Source organism: Hippoglossus stenolepis, chromosome 5 (assembly GCF_022539355.2).
Source record: "Hippoglossus stenolepis isolate QCI-W04-F060 chromosome 5, HSTE1.2, whole genome shotgun sequence".
Classification (NCBI taxonomy): domain Eukaryota; kingdom Metazoa; phylum Chordata; class Actinopteri; order Pleuronectiformes; family Pleuronectidae; genus Hippoglossus; species Hippoglossus stenolepis.
Genome location: NC_061487.1, coordinates 2,991,804 through 3,009,163, shown reverse-complemented (window position 1 = coordinate 3,009,163; position 17,360 = coordinate 2,991,804). Strand labels below are relative to the sequence as shown.

The 17,360-nt window shown below is 40.7% G+C and overlaps 1 protein-coding gene across 9 annotated transcripts in view; it reads left to right on the top strand.

Moving 5' to 3' along the window:
* The window catches only part of kif21a (kinesin family member 21A), a 59,291-nt gene extending 45,307 nt beyond the window's left edge, over positions 1–13,984 (top strand). For 2 of the 9 annotated variants that reach the window (XM_035157979.2, XM_035157981.2), the window contains 13 exons: positions 132–152; positions 924–981; positions 1,092–1,146; positions 1,238–1,434; positions 2,069–2,194; positions 3,761–3,892; positions 6,118–6,254; positions 6,737–6,911; positions 7,190–7,354; positions 8,124–8,241; positions 8,406–8,576; positions 9,268–9,467; positions 11,862–13,984. In XM_035157979.2, coding sequence (XP_035013870.1) covers positions 132–152; positions 924–981; positions 1,092–1,146; positions 1,238–1,434; positions 2,069–2,194; positions 3,761–3,892; positions 6,118–6,254; positions 6,737–6,911; positions 7,190–7,354; positions 8,124–8,241; positions 8,406–8,576; positions 9,268–9,467; positions 11,862–11,952 — 1,646 coding nt within the window. In that variant the 3' untranslated portion in view covers positions 11,953–13,984. The remainder of the gene's footprint in view (positions 1–131; positions 153–923; positions 982–1,091; positions 1,147–1,237; positions 1,435–2,068; positions 2,195–3,760; positions 3,893–6,117; positions 6,255–6,736; positions 6,912–7,189; positions 7,355–8,123; positions 8,242–8,405; positions 8,577–9,267; positions 9,468–11,861) is intronic. The other 7 variants (XM_035157980.2, XM_035157986.2, XM_035157982.2 and 4 more) reach the window with 4 other exon arrangements.
* Positions 13,985–17,360: the final 3,376 nt, after the last annotated feature.

Sequence of the window (17,360 nt, the reverse complement as noted above, 5' to 3'; positions counted from 1 at the left end):
TTTTTTGTTTTATCTTTTTATTTATTTAGAATTTTGGGGGAATGTGTTTTTGATTTGTGCATTGCCTTTTTTCTGTTCCCCCATGTTTTCTTTTTTTTTTTCTTTTGTTTTGTTATCTTATATTTTCACAGAGCTAGGTAACATTCCAGCTGGTAAGTGAACTCATATTAGACTCTTACCTGTGTAATGGATGCATGGTTCCTTCCCTTTGCACTTTGAAAACTAACTTAACGCAACATGAGCAGGCGCATGAGGTGCAATGCAACCAGGCTTCCCTCCATCTGTCTGCCAGCCCTTCACTTCCCTTCATCTGGACACACTCTCCCTCCTCCTCCTTCTCCTTCTCCCAGCTCAACATGTGCTACAGCCTCCATGCTTTAGCACCCTGATAACCGCAGACCTTTCCACAGGAACCATACAACATCTTGTAGCTCTGTTGGACCCCTGTAGGTCAGCCGACCCGTTCAGGAGCAACGGACTAATGATTCCTCTCACTCCACCACCTTGTTGACTCATATCCAGTCTTTTACTTTTGCCTCAAGCCGCCCACATGTCTCTCTTTATAACCATCTCCCACCTGACCGCTGTCTGACCTCTGACCTCTCACTTTTTCAATCCATCCGATCTCATCGAGCTCAGTGAGGACCAAGTTTCTGTTGGTTGATAAAACAGCATGGCACTGTGCTGATATCATCTGCTTACCTTGACCATCTTTTCTACAGCCAGCTATTGGCCAGTTATTCATAATCACATGAAGAATATTGCTTCATCCTTTCGTGAAATAGAGAACAATTATAAATGAATCACTTGAAGGAACGATGTGCTTGCTTAGAACTGATAAAAGACATGTAGCAGTCACTCAGTCTTATTAGTCGAGAGGTTATTTTAGTATTCTAATGTTATTCATTGATCTGATTTGACAGAAAATGGGGATGATAGCAGCAGTGATGAGTCTGCACAGAGCCCTTCAGCAGAGGGAACGTAAGTATATAATGTTATCGTTATTCCATGTATCTAAGTATCTAAGTACTAAGTACTTTTATGTTTACTGATACTCACTTATGAGGCTCATGAAGACTTATTCCTTCCAGTACTTTATCATCAGACCTCATGAAACTGTGTGGCGAGACCAAAACAAGGAATAAGGTATTAAACTGTTTATTGTTCATTTTCTACATCAACCATTTTCTCCCCCGATTCTTTCTTGTCCTAATTTTCATGAATCTGTCCTGCACAGGCTCGTAGGAGGACCACTACTCAGATGGAGTTACTGTACGCAAACTCTGACTCTGCCCCCGACGCACCCACTGCGGACTTCTCCAGTCCGATGCTGCCGTTAGCTGAGGCACCAGATGGGGACATGGACACGTCAGGCTCATCAGTCAGGGACTACACCGCTCTCTCCCCTGGCTTTTCCTCTAAAATGGGCAGCATGTAAGTCCAGGCCCCGCACTCTTTGTCTAACACGTTTATCCTCACTTCCTGCATGTTTGATGTTGCTGCTTTATCCTGTGCTTTATTTAATTTTGTTTCAAATTATTCATGAGGCACCTTACATCAAATAACTAACTATACCTTCCTCCCACTGATGAGTCCTTTGAGGTGAAACCATGTAGAGAGGAACAAATCATAACATTTGCATGGCTTATTAGATACTGCTCCTGCATAAACTCTCCTTCTAATCCCTTATTACATCTGAATTACACACTGATAGCAAAAATACTAACCAGCTCTAACTGGTTGATGAAAGGCCGTGCTTCCAACCTGTGAGTGTACACTGACAGTCATCCATCAGCAGATAAAGTACCTCAATCATATTTTAGAGTAGCACAAAACCTACACAGTATCTTCAGTAGTTAAACATGAGCTTGGCGAAGAACCACCACTGTTTTGGGACTTTAAACATCAGGTAACTGTGTTTCTGTGTGTACTGCATGCTCATGCCCCTATAATTGTTGCCATTATTTGTTTGTTTGTTTGTTTTTCATCTTTCTGTTGTTTTATCATTATTTTTCTGTATACTCTCTTTGTGTTGTTTGTTGATGAATTGATGAAACTGAACATTCAGTTCTGGCTCCAGAACTTCGCCAGGGGTGGAAAAGCGAGCTCCGGAGCCTTCGCCGCTCTCTCGCAGGAAGACCTATGACAAGGCGAATGCAGCAGCCGACAGGGCAAAGGTCAAGGAGATCAAACAGTAAGAGCTGGCAGCCGACATTGTAGCTGCAAAGCCCAAAACAATAACTTCACTTTCGCCCCACTAATACTTCTTCTCTCAGTTTCCTGCTTTGAAGAAGCATGTGGCTTCGACTGAATCAGTGATGCTCAAAGCCTGGTGTGATAACCTCTGACCTTCCAAGTTCTACACTGAATTTAAAGTCTTATTTTTCCTGCCTTACTTGGCTCTTCTCCCAGACATAATAATTGGTCATGTTCTTTTTTCACTCCTGGTACTTTTGACTCAAATTCAGTGTTCAACTTGCTCATGAATCCGTCTGCTGCTGGTACTGATGATTGATATCATTTAACTAACTGAGAAAATCACTGTCCTTTCTCTCTCTTCGTCTGATGAGAACATTATTGTGAGGGATAGACAATGTGCTGAGTGAAGTGTCTTTAAAAAACTGGCTTTGTCTTTTGCAAAATTACATTTAAAAAAAAAAAATTGTCCAATCACCCTTTCCACACATACACAGATAATATATGATTGTATAAAGATGATAAATTTATGTTATTTCTTTGTAATTGAAAACTTTTGTTGGCATGACGTGCACAAGGTTTACCACTGTGCTGTGTGCACATTAGCTGTTTGCCAACTTTAGAGACGCATGGTCAGTTTGTGAGTGCATGTGGTCAGTGTGAGTCCTGAATATCACTGCATTCATGTCATATGGCAAAAATAAATGATGCCATTTTCTTAACTTTAAATATGGATCTCATATTGTTATTTGTTGATAGTAGAAAATAGAGACAGACAGGAATAATGGCGGCAGAAGGATACAACAAATTCAAAGAGTCCCTGGCCAGACATGAAGCTGCTGTTGTGTTTAGACCACCATGCTACCAGAGCACCCCACAGATTGATGCCTTTAGGCGACTACATGACATTTACTCTGCCACCACCCTCAGGCTAAATGCCACATTTTTAATGGATGAGAATCTAAATAGCTTTATTTTTCTTAACATAAGCTCGGCTATTAGTAGATTTAAGCAGCAAGATGCGAAATGCGGCATGCTAGTATTATTTATACGTCTTACTATTATTTTCACATCAAACACTGTGTTCTGTACAGATTGTTTTCTCTTGATACTATGAATAGGCTCAAAACAAATGCTGCAGCTTGACAACATTAATGGAGGGTTTGTTTGATAGATTATTTGTAATTGGGCTTTATATTAGTGAAACCACTCTTTTATATCTATGGGATATGATAAGATATTTTTAACAAAACTATTGTCAAATATGTTTGTGAGGCAGTAACCTCTGTTTGACAGAATGATATTGGCCTCAAATGTCCAACCTAACAAACCCAGTGAACCACATTGAGCAGGACACCACAGTGATGTCATGTGTACAGCTTCCGATTAGTTTGACCGCGTGAACACTTTACTGCCGCTCCCCTATGACATGAATGCAGCATATGCGCCTCCCTTCTGTCTTCATGCAGTCCTCCCACACTTTCAGCATCAGCGTGTAAACAGCTTAGCACACATTTTAATTATGCCGTAGCTTAATTGGCAGCCCTACTGTCTTCCTTCACAGCCCAGTCATCAGGAAACTGAGGAGCGGCCCACCACTTCCTCTCTCCCCTACCGCTCGTCCCAGTAACCACGTCCTCGTGTTTAGCAGTATGACAGGGTATCTGGGGCTTACGGAACGTGTCCTGCAGGATAAGTAAGAACCCGAGATAAGTAGAATTGACACTAGACCGCCAGAGAGTGAGATTAGAGCTGGGGAGAGATGCTCAGGATGAGTGAGGCCAATCCACTCCCAAATCTGTCAGTTTGGTAAATGCTGCCCAATTTGCATAGTTACAGTTAATTTGTCTTAATGTAGCTTTGAGGCATACATGTGAATCTGAAGAAGAACATACACATTTAGATTTTGCACCATATTATTATTATTATTATTATTGTTGTTGTTGTTGTTGTTGTTATTATTATTATTAACTTTCTTAGCATTTTGCAATTACCAAGTTCACACTGTATCAGTATCATTACCCGATTTATGTTGCAACAAAACAATCAGCCAGTAGTTTACTCTGTCCAGTAGTCCAGTATGTTGTTTGATGCAGTTTATAGAGCATATTTTGTAGAATTCAGACCATTCATTTATAGGAAAGAGGTTGAATATAGTGAAATAGATTTTAACAGTTAAGAAACTTTTGTTTGGGTGTCACCTGAAATCAGTGGCTCCATATAGGTAGAAAAGAGGCTAAACCACAGGAATGCCCCTTTATTATGTACTAACAGAATAAAGTTACATTATCAGTGTACTTTTATGAGGACGTTACAGGCTCAGAAAAAAATAGGCTCTTCTTGAATTTAATGCAACACTATGCAACTTTGTACAGATTAATATAGCAGCTTCAAAAATGAATTTGATGGTTCACTGACCTGGGATAGAGAGAATGTTTCTTCTTTCATTCCCACTCCTCACTCTGAATGTCTGTTCTTGCTCTACGGGGTTTGATCTTCTGTTACAAGTGTGTGAATGACTGTAAGAGTAATACTGAACTGTAGAGCAGTTAAAACGATTTAGAGACTCATTAAAACTCATTAGAAACCAGCGTTTATCTCCAATATTCCGTGGGGAAAGTTTTAAAATATATACGAATTCTTCCTTTCCTAATTTCAGAATGAATCACTACGTGTGGCTGCAGAGGGCACTGTTGCTCAGTAAAAGTTGCATAGTTTTGCTTTAACTTGAGGAATTTTTACTGAACTTGATGGGAATAGGATGAAGTTAGGGTTTTAATCAGCTAGTAGCTATATACGATATTCTCTTCCACTCCAGGATGGATCGATGCCTCCACCTGTGCTCCAGCCACATTGTCCATGCTGTTTCATGTCCTTGCTCCGACTCACCCAAGTACAATTTTTTTTTATTCGTCCTCTAAGATCCTCTAAGATCCTGTAAGATTTCACTTTTCACCTTTGGTGTCCGGGGCACAGGTGAATCTGAAACACAGACACACATGGTTTGAGGTTCACACTGTCTGGTGACCAGAGCCTTCCAGGCCCCCTCACTATACTGTGGTGTCCTTGCACACACAACCAGACACAACCAGTTAATGTGGTTAGAAACAATGACTGGATAACCTGGGATATCTGGGATCAATAGATGACAATAAACCCAGAAAGTGTAATCCTGTTAAGCTTATTACTGCTATCGAATCAGAACCCTCGGTGATCCTCTCTGTTTGTTAGTCTTTTTTACGTTGCAGCTGAGCTTTTATTTTTCACACTGCAGGCCTTTTGAACTTCATTCATCGGCAACTCGTGAATATCGACGTGTGGATCTGTGGTGCGCTCCTGCCACGTCACTGATACTAATAGATACAACTGTTAGAGAGCAGTCATTGTACAATAACACTATCAGCTGCCAGTTTGTCAACATGAGCAGCCAATTAGTGATCGATCAAGGTTCCTGTGATGCTATTGAACTTGTGGGCCCTGAGGATGCAACACTGCTGCTTTCCAATGATCGTCTGTCATTGTCTCCTCAGGTGTTGTTTATCTATTTATACTGGAGAAGCATTTAGATGTCAGGGGTATTTTGGGTGATTTTCTTGAGCTTGGTGACTGTTCACAGTTGTCTCTTTACTTTTCTTTGGACTGTTATTGTCATCTTTCTCTTTCTATTTTTGATTTACAGCTTCATGCTAATCAGCCATGAAAGCTGCATGCTGCTCCATGACTCTGGTTGTGTGGATGGGATTTACACCTCTCCTGATAAACTTATTTTAAATGTTGCACCTGTTGGGGTGTGTGTGTGTGTGTGTGTGTGTGTGTGTGTGTGTGTGTGTGTGTGTGTGTGTGTGTGTGTGTGTGTGTGTGTGTGTGTGTGTGTGTGTGTGTGTGTGTGTGTGTGTGTGTGTGTGTGTGTGTATTTTCCAGGGGCGTCATTAACCCGGTGCCGTCCACTAAGAGTAGCCGGTCAGCCACGTTGCAGTGTGTCCACGTGGCGGAGGGACACAGTAAAGCTGTTCTCTGTGTCGACTGCACCGATGACCTTCTCTTCACTGGATCCAAAGGTTAAACACAGTCCTCCCTCCCTCCTTCCTTCTCCTCCCTCCTTCACTCTAATGGGTCTGTCTCTCATCATCAGTATTAGATGCGTGTCTCCCTGTAACAGCTCTGTTCATTTATTACACTTTGACATGCTTTTATATAAGAGCAAATACATCCTGACAGGGATTAATTAAGATTGTCATATGCACAATATGTGGATAAATGAGGGGATGCAATAAAGGAACAGGCACATACAGTAAAAATTGAAAGGCTTGTTAAACTTAATATATTGAGGTAAATGCACTCAGCTGGACTCTAGCTCTCATTTATGTCCACACAGCCACTTCTTTTAACAGGTAAATTAGCCGTTCTTTCTATGTTCTGCATCTGTTTCTTATTATAATGTTGAATATGTTGTACAGTCCGCTGCAAGATTTAAGCTCCCTGTATTTCTAATAATGTAACAAATGCCACTGGAGATGACGAACTGTGTCTCCTCCTGCAGACCGGACATGTAAGGTGTGGAACCTGGTGACAGGTCAGGAGATAATGTCCCTGGCCGGTCACCCCAACAACGTGGTGTCGGTCCGCTACAGCTCCAGTTTGGTCTTCACCGTCTCGACTTCCTACATCAAAGTCTGGGACATCCGCGACTCGGCCAAGTGCATTCGTACGCTGACGTGAGTGTGACTGTCGTAACGGATTGTACGCTGCAGTCTGAAATGCCTAAGGTTCATTTTTGAATCCTAGAATAAGATTTTAGATGTAATAAGTTCATGAGTGTGCTGCAAAGCTTTCTGTGAAAGAGTCAACACTACATCTGAAAATCAGTTTTTAACGATTTCATCAGGACATCAGGTAAAAGATCAATCTTGAAAAGCTGTCTGATTGAATGTGAGAAGGTTTTTCCCAGATCATCTGTTGCATATTCGTACAAATTGTATCCATGTGTCTTCAGGTCGTCCGGTCAAGTTAATGTTGGGGAAGTCTGCGCGTCTAACACCAGCCGAACTGTCACCATCCCAGCAGGAGAGAACCAGATCAACCAGATCGCCCTCAACCCCAACGGGACGGTTCTGTACACCGCCGCCGGAAACTCCGTCAGAGTCTGGGATCTGAGAAGGTCAGCAAAGACAATAAGTACAATGTCGTCACAATTTACAAAAAAATCCTTCCAAAATGCAGCTGCATGCCTTTTAAAGTATTGCGAGAATTCCTGTGTACATTTAAGTTTTTTCCAACTTTTTCCAATAACTATAATAATTATTTAATCTTAAATTGATCACTTTTTTAGTCAAAATCTAATAAGCCAATAGGAAGCAACATTTTAGATGAATTTGTGTGTATCTGCAGTGATGTGTATATAAACCTGGACTTACATGAACCCTGCGTGTGTTTATCATCCCCACCTTTTCATCCTCATTTCCTTTCCTCTTCATCAGTTTCAAAAGCAATACACACACACACACACACACACACACACACACACACACACACACACACACACACACACACACACACACACACACGCACACTGTGAGGAAACATGAAGCAGAGTTTCTCTTTGCTGCACTCTTGGAAGACTCGATATGAAAACCTGTCAGGTATCCAAACCATATCTGTCATCCATCATTGGCAGCAAGCTGGTGTTTTGATGAATTGCCTCTAAGCAAATTCAAACCAGTGATAACAGGCAGTCTGGACGGTTAATGTAACTTTGGATCAATATGACCTGAAGGAACGCATTGTAGTTTAAGCTTACATTAAACAATGCAACTTTATTCAACACTTTGTTTACCCACATGTAACTTTTTAATACTAGTGCATTATTATTTCAGTAAAAGTCTACTTTCCTGGGATATAAATTGTTGATAAACTCTTTACTCTGTCAGATTTGCTTCCACTGGGAAACTTTGTGGTCACCTCGGCCCAGTGATGTGTCTGACTGTGGATCAGTCTGGAAGTAACCAAGACCTGGTGATCACCGGCTCCAAAGATCATTACATTAAGGTGTGATTCCTTTGTCTTTACCCTGTGAGCCCATTCACAAGTTCAATAAAAGGAACTAGTAAATAAAGATATTCTGTAAAATATATATATATATATAGTAGATAAGATAAAGTATTTTCAGGATGTATATCCCCCATTAACATGTGGCGTCCTACCCATTGCAGCTGTTCGATGTGACGGAGGGCTCTCTGGGGAGCATCAGCCCTACACACAACTTTGAACCGCCACATTACGATGGAATCGAGTCACTGGTGGTGCAGGGGGACATTCTCTTCAGCGGCTCCCGAGACAACGGCATCAAGAAGTGGGACCTGGACCGCAAAGACCTGCTGCAGGTACTGGATGATTCAAAGGGTTCATTTAGAAATAGAATTTCTCCCACGTATCTTTCACTTTTTACTCTGTGTACCTGTTACTCAGAATCTGTTACGTGTGAAAGCAACCTTCATGCAATGTGCATGTGCACTCCTGCTACTGCCATAGATTGAATACATTTTCTGGGAAATGCTGCATAGAAACAATTCCTGGATCCACTCCAAAATTTGGTAATTCTTAATCACCCCTCCACAAAATGTAATGGAAACCAGTTCAGTAGTTCTTGTATAATCCTGCTAACTAAGAAACCCAGCTGAAAACAAGCTCCTTGGCAGAGGACATAAAACGAATCGTAAAAGTAATCCCCCACATTAGATATACATGTATGTCTTGTGTGTAGCTCATCAGGAAATGCATTTTATTGTAATTTCTTCATAACTTAGTCACACAGTGACTTGGTTCAATGGATGCCAACACTTACCATCACCTGCGTCATGCACCTTCATGTTCTTTTTTTTCTCTTTTCAAATATTTCCAGCCTGGTATATTTGTAAATTTTGTGATTTAAATCTACTGAAAATAAGAATTCTAATGTCTCATAATGACTGACATGCTACTGTAAAAGCTATTCTATTATAAATGGACCAAATCACATGTGAAACACAGATTCTATTGCACGTGTTAACCCTAAAATGTTTTTCTCTCCATCAGCAAGTCCCCAATGCTCATCGGGATTGGGTCTGTGCACTGGGCGTTGTCCCCGGCTCCCCGGCCCTGCTCAGCGGCTGCAGAGGTGGGGTGCTCAAGCTGTGGCACACAGACACACTAGGGACCCTGGGGGAGCTCAAGGGTCACGAAAGCCCCATCAACGGCATCTCTACCAACAGCAGCCACCTGTTCACTGCCTCAGAGTGAGTCTTTCTCACACACACACACACACACACACACACACACACACACACACACACACACACACACACACACACCTTCATATGTCTCCACGTTTTAAGTACATTTTCTGAACTTCCCTATACAGTATATGCAAAACATATTCTGGATCTGGTCGATCCCACAGAGCCACAGACCCTCTACTTGCCACTTTACCACTTTGGTGAAGCTGCCTTCTGCGGTTCTGGATATCTTTCCTGATCTGATGACACATCAACTGAAGCTCACAGATCTTTGCTGTGTCGCAGCTGATGTATTTCCAGACTCATAGGCTGTTAATGCACAAGTGGATTAACAATGAAAAATGTAGTTGTTTTGCAGAACACTTTTTACTCCTACTCCACACACTTATCGCTGCTTTTCCATGTTCATGATTTATTTATTCAGCTGAGTGGACACAGCGATTTTCCGACAGTGGGCCACACTGGCTGCATTAGCGTAACAGCTGCTCCAGTGGATCTGCTGCGTGTCACGTTTTTCTGCTGTTCAAACAGGCAGCGTGTTGTGCTGTGTGTCTGCATCAGAGCTGCAATGTGAGGTTTCTGGTATGATCACTGTATTACCTTGAATAAAAGTACAGCTATATAAGCAACTAATTGCCAGGAAACTACGCTGTAAAACCTGCATCTTCCAGTACTGCGATAAAACTAAACATCTTGTTCAAACAAAACCTTGTTAAAACAGCAGAAACCCTGGAGTGCTTTTACTTTGAAAGGTGTACAGGAAGTGTAGCAAATATTTGTTTGTTGTGTGTTCAAACTGTGGTGAAAGATCATTTTCACTTTCTATTCTGCGGTGAACCGGCGAGACCTCGATTCTAAAGATGGATGTTGTAGAAACAAGTGGACTATTACTGATAGTCTACTGAATATTTAATGCCTTAATTTATGCTACATATTTTAAATTGTAAAGATTTACTTTATTTAGTGGAATAGGTTGTTTTTGAATGACTGCATCTGAGCCACTCCTCTTTATCTTACGACCTAGTTTGGAAGACGTTTATTATGGCATAGAATTATTTTGAATATTATTTTATATTTATTATATTTTATTATAATTTTAAATGTCCACGTCTTCCTATCTTGCATTTTGAAGTTAAATTTCAGTTTGTTTTGGAAACTGAATGCATGTGCACACAGTGCAGGCTGCATCCAAGCCGATCCTATGAGGATTCAGTGAAGTTATTTCTCTATGTTTAAAAGCAAACAGTGCTTAACAGCTTGTATTTTGGAATTTGCCTAGTTTTGAATATGTCACCTTATTAATTACAATCAATGTGCACTTTACATTGTCATTACCTCTCAATATCTTGTTTGAACGCAATAATAAAGTTACTCACTACATGAGTAGTTTTTCTGAGATACTTTTTTACTCTTACTCAAGTACTTTTACTTCTACTTGTCATTTTAATTATAAAGTAACAATACTTTTACTTGAGTACTGTTTCTGATTACTCTAAGCACCACTGCTACCCACGCGGGAAACTCAAAAACTAAATTAGGAGTATCAAACGATGGTGGCTCCTCCCCTTCTATGTAGCCAAGATACCATCTGTTAAAGGTGAGAAGTGTCCAACATGTTTTCAAACTTGTGAAAATCTGGAAGACACATCGTCGACACCAATTTCTATGTGGTGAGAAACTTGGAGTACACACAAGAAAGAATATGTTTTGCAAGATGGATATTAGATATTATTTGTTGCAAGCTCTTTTTGTGCTCAACAACTATAATTGATTTGGGACAAAAATAAAAATAATTCTAAAATAAGTCACATGTTCCTAAATCTGAATTGAAAGCAGTCAGAAAAATATATGGGATGTTAAACAAAGAATGGTTATCATTTATATTCCATCATTCCATCATCATCTAAAGTAGTTTCTCACTACTAATACAAGCTTTCTTGTGTCTGTCTTTTCTACTTTGTTGCCTTTCCCTTTCTGATGCATCTACAACTGGCAGGCCAAGTTTGAGACCTGCCTTCTTCCCAAAAATTGGACAACTGAAAAGCATATTATATACTCAATGATTTGTAAATAACCTGCATATACCTGCTAATTTGAGTGTAAAATAGTCAGGACCTTGTTTCATCTGGGCAGTAAAAGTCTTGAGCTTGAGCAGTTCCTTAAATTCAATCAAATATCATATCAGTTCCCTAAATGTGCCTAACTGTTTTCCTCAAGATCCATGAATTATTATCTGAGAAATCAACAAAAATGTTAAAAAAACGCCCTATCTCACAATGTTAAAGAATGTGAGACAATGATTCCTGGATTCGCCTCCTGATCTGGATCTGAGTGCACCTGCTTTATGATGTCCTTTACTTTTCTTTGACATTACTTTGTGTCTCTCTGTCACAGTGACCGGACTGTGAAGATCTGGCGTGCAAGCGGTGGACTGGACAGCACCTCAGAGGTGGTTGACAGTGTGGACGAGGTGGCAAGCATCTGAACAGAGCGCCACCTGCTGGCTTTGACTATGGAAGGACATCAACAGCATCCGGTGATGCTGCCTCCCTGCACTTTGACCCCTTACCTCTGAATCCCAATGCTCAGCCCTAAAACACACCTTCATTGCTATGTAACCTTTATGACTGCGCCAAGAGGAAACACTAACGCCAATAGCTGTTTTGTTACACTCTGTATTCTCAGAGGCTTCTGCTAATCACATTTACTTCACTGTATTGGAGTTTGAACGTTGTCCTTTCTCTTCTGCACTGTAGACAGTTCTCTGCCATGATAATAACTCACAAAATGCTTAAGAGTTTAACACAGCTCTGCATAAATCCAGTGCTGTGCCAGGAAAACCACACAACCACAGACACACAACTACCCAGGGGAAGGGTGGCAGTGTGCTGTGGTAGAAATAAACAGGCGGAAGAGAAGAAGGTGGCAGAGCTAACAGGTTGGTAGCTGGTCTTCACAACCCAGTTCTCCAGTGTCTTTAGATTGTTTCTCTGCACTTGAAGCAGGACCAATGTCCCCATGCTTTTTTTACCCCCACTACTATCAAAAGTGTCTTTACTTTGTGTGGAAACAACGAATCCCCTTAACGTCTCTTCCTAACTGGTTGTCTTTGCTGTCCTGCACTGCACTCGTGAACAGAACACACTTTACAGTCACAAACCTGCTTCGAGTTTGACATTATGGGGGATGTGATTATTTGCTTGCCTGCTGAGAGTTATCTGTCTGCAATGGGAATGGATTCAATTAGCATTCACTCCTTGGCCAAATGACTCTGTATTTGACACAGGTTTTATTCGCCTCCGAGATGAGAGAGCACCTTTGTTTTCTGTGCGTTTGTGACGTTGAACGCAACGCACCGGGGAAAAAGACAGAAAGGCAAATGGCAATGGAAGATGAGTCAATCGCCTTTTTTGCAGGTTTACCTGTGTTTGGAAAAACCTGCGTATACCTGCCAATTCCTGCTTAAGAGGTATGTGATGAGAAAATCGCTACCGTAGTATGTCTGGTGAGGTCATGTGTCTTTCTGTCAAATGGAAGGCTACGTCCCTTTTTATTCTCCGAGCTTAGTTACTTCCTTTTCCAAAACACTGTGGTTTTGGGCAGAATTTTATTTATGCTAAGCTAAGCTGACTGGATGCTAGCTGCTAGCTTCATATTCACTGGCATTGAGCTTGTCGTCAAACTCTGCGAGCAGGCAAATAAATGTATTTCCCAAAATGTCGAACTGTTCCTTTAAAATCTTGAGCACTTGTGAAAACAGACGTGATAAGTATTTGACATTTCCTAAATATGAGCAGGATATTGTACACCTGTTTCTTTGTAAGTAAAAAGTTGTATGTTCACTCTTCATACGTTGCTGTTAACAATCACTGAACCCACACTACTGAGTCTACGTCTCCTGCTGCTAAGTCATGTGCTCACCTCCCTTCACCCTATGAGAGGGCTTCTTGTCGTGGACTCCAGGTGAGGTCCACTCGGTACCGTAGCAATGTGTATGTATATATATGTAATAGTATCTTTTAGTTTCTCTGAGAGGAGAGACCTTCAGACTCTGCCCAAGTAGTGAGCCTAACCCCGTGTGATCGCCACGCTCTGAGACACACTCCCTGTCTCCATGATCTGTCTCTGTCACGATTGTGTGCCGTCACTTTTGAATGTTCTGTGAAACAGCAGCTGTAGACATTATTCAAACTACATATCTGATGTATGTAAACAATGTGTTTTGAGAAGAATCTGACTGAATGTTAGTTTTGTGGGACCACCGATCTGAACACAGTCTCCCGCGAGAGGCGAGAGTTACACTTTGGACGGAGCTTTTCCTCCAGTGAGGTGGCAGGTTTGGTTTAGTCGCTAAAGGTTACTGTAACTTTTTTTCTTCTTTGTTTTGTTATGCTGTCCTTGTTCCACATTTTGGGCCTTCCCCCTCTGGAGTTTCAGTTGCCAATCCCAAGCGGCGGACTCTAGCGATTCTAATGTCAGATGCCTGGTGAGAATAAACGCCATCTGTCAAAAACAAACAACTCTGTGTGGTTTTTAAAGTCTTATCTCTGCCATTAATAGATCTGCAGGTTAGTTAGTATAACAAATATCTATTGCTTAATGTGTTGTATAACTTTTAGAAGGAATTTCTTTGAAGTTGTTGACCACCACTAATTAGGAAAAAAATACTGTTATGTTTTGACACTTTTTTTGTGTTTTGTAAGAGACAATGAGAAAATCAACCAATCCTCAAAACTTGGTGGAGCATATATTTCTACAGCTGCTTCATTGCTGTCTTCATGTCGTATGTAGTGCTGGACAAATCGGAATACATGCTCATTAAGTAATCCATCTGGTTTTCTTTTCCAGGCTTCAGATGAAGTTAGAATCAAAACTAAAGAACCATTTCAGTTATTGATCAACTTTACACAAGAATATTTCAGCCATAATTTGCCATGTCAGGGAAAATAAACTCAGTGCGTCATAATTTGGACATTGGACATTGTTACATATTTCAAATATGAATGAGACAAATCCTCCAACACACTGTAGCTGCTCCACCAAAGAGGCATTTCCCCTCTAGACTCATCAAACGTTTCAGTTAAATTACGCTCGACATTTTCAATTTGCAATGTGTAACATCGTGTACCTTCTATCCAATAAGTAAAGCCAGGAAAGGAACATATCTTTAAATACCTGCTCTGTTCTCAGAAGAAAGAACAGTAATTGTTCACCACATGCTACAAACAGCAAATCATTTACAAATAAAAGCAAAGATAAGAGAATAATACCCCAAAATACAAATGCAGCAGAAGGTTTATTCAAACTTGAATGACAGACCTTTGCTGGACTAAACTACCTAGTTCCACATCTAACAGCTGCTTACACATTTATTCATCAATAATAACTACCCACCATTATCTATAGCACTAAACCTTTATGGGTTGCAGTAGGGGGGCTGGAGCCAATCCCAGCTGACATGGTGAGAGGTGAGGTACACCATGGAAAGGTCAGTAGGGCCATTCACATTATCTATATTAAAGTTAATGCGGAAGATGGATTTTTTAAAACTTCTTAGTTGTGAAAATGAAAACTGAGAGTCAGGACGACATCATTTTACTGCCTGTGAACCACTTTGGGTCGGTGTGGATCGAGAGCTCCAACAAGGTTCTCTGTGAACTGTGCCCAAGATCCAATCAACGCCTTGTCGCGCATGAGGGACATTAATGACATTAAGAGTTGTTTTATATTAGGGTACTTTCCGAAGTACTAGAACAACTTGTCTTGGATGGACTTCAATAATATGTAATAACCACTGACAATCAATTTGATAATAAAAAGAAACATGGCACAGATTTGTGTATATAAGATAAGATAAGATAATCCTTTATTACTCCCACAATGGGGACATTTGCAATATTACAGCAGCAAGAGTCAAAAAGACATCAGCAAGTAATAAGTAACGTGAAATACTTAAGTGTAAGGAATAGCAAAAATATATAGAAATATATGAATGTAATTAAACTAATATGTACAGTGTAAAGACAGGAAGAAGTGTATACAGTGTGAGAATATGTACAGTTACTGGATTGCAAATGAACTGTTGATATTACACAGACAGATGAATATAGCATAGTCGATGAGAAATGTTAAAGTGTTAAAGGGTGGTCCATAATGGGGGTGCATGTAGTTTTTACTGGGAGCAGAGCTGGTTGTACAGTCTCACTGCTGCAGGAAGGAACGCCCTGTGATGCCCAGTGCTGTGATGGTGTCCTGCTGGTGGTGGGACTGGTTGTCCATGAGAGAAGACAGCTTCGCCATCATCCTCCTCTGTCCCACCACCTCCACTGGGTCAAGCTGGTATCCCAGGACCGAGCTGGCCCTCCCGATCAGTCTGTCCAGTCTCTTCCTGTCAGCAGTGGAAATGCTGCTGCCCCAGCAAACTACTCAGAGTCATAAAAGGTCTTCAGGATCAGGGTGGAATACTGTCCCAGTTAAAGGGGTGTAAGACTGTGTGGTGGGGGACAGGCTTGTCAACCATATATTATGGTTTTGCAGTTTGATATTAAGTTTAACCCCAAGAAGAGCATGGTTATAATTGCTGAAACCAACGATTTATTTCCCAAATGTTTTTATGTTGGACCAAGCAGCCACTGTGGTGGACAAAGTCAAATATCAGGGTCACGGTATCAGGGAGGATTTGTCTGATGATGACGATGTTCACCGTCAGTGTTGTATGTATGCACAAGCCAATATGGTGGTAGGTAACTTTCACATGTGTACAGGTGATGTTAAACTAGCCCTTTATAGCCTACTCCGTTCTATACGGCTCACTTGTGGTGCAGTTACAGTGGAGCTAAAATGAAAAAGCCTCAGGTGGCATTTAATTATGCATTTAGAATCTGTCTTAAGCTCCCAAGATGGACCAGTGCAAGTCAGATCCTTGTGGCCTGTAATGTTCCTGCTTGCCAATGCAGTTTTATATAGAAATGTATGTGTCGATTAACTGATTCAACAAATGTCATCCCAACGTGGTTAACTGAGCCTCGACAGAGTGAAACAGGTATCCCTCTGGTTTCTGGAAACACTGGAACAGTTGTATTTGTGAGCTGCTGATTGTATTTATGTGTTTGTTTGTATTTAGTTTTTATTTTATATAGTTATGGACCTTTTTTCTCTGCAATAAAGTTGAATTGAATCACATAGTATTTTATTTATGAGTCAATCACAAATACAGCTTCTGAAAGGGTCTTTTATACATATATATATATATATATAATACATATTTTTTAGCTTGGAAAAATATGTTTAAACAAGTCTCTTTGGTTAAATGTGTTTTCAAACTGCTTAAAGACATTTCTTAACAGTATTTTCACCACCCAAAAAATGTCAGGTGGCACAACCAAATATTGAAGATATATATATTTTCCTACAATCTGTTTTAAGCGACATCTTTGGCAACTATCCCAGAGAGGGTCTACATTGCGTAACCCATTATTAATATGTGGTTGTGTTTTCCCTTTACATATACATTTAACCCTATTGTTCCGGAGGCTTGTAGACATGATACCACCTTACACTGAAACAAACTTTCCTTCATACTGCACGACGTTGCATAAATACGAGCGCTGCAAAGACAAGTGAAGAAAGTCAGCCGGTGTCTGTGGTCCTCACAGGACTGTGATAAACATGACCAGTAATTGCATATGGACCAAAGTAGGTTGTCACTAAAGCTGCTTTCAGACATGCACTGAACTCTGGTTAATCTGACATTATCTGGAGGGGCTGCATGTGATGTCTAACACCAGCCAAGGTTTGTCAAAGCCAGTCTCTGCTTTTGTCACACTCCAACACACAGCAATGTCCCTGCTCGTCACACATTCTAAGTGGTTTTAACATTAAATACTAAAATTA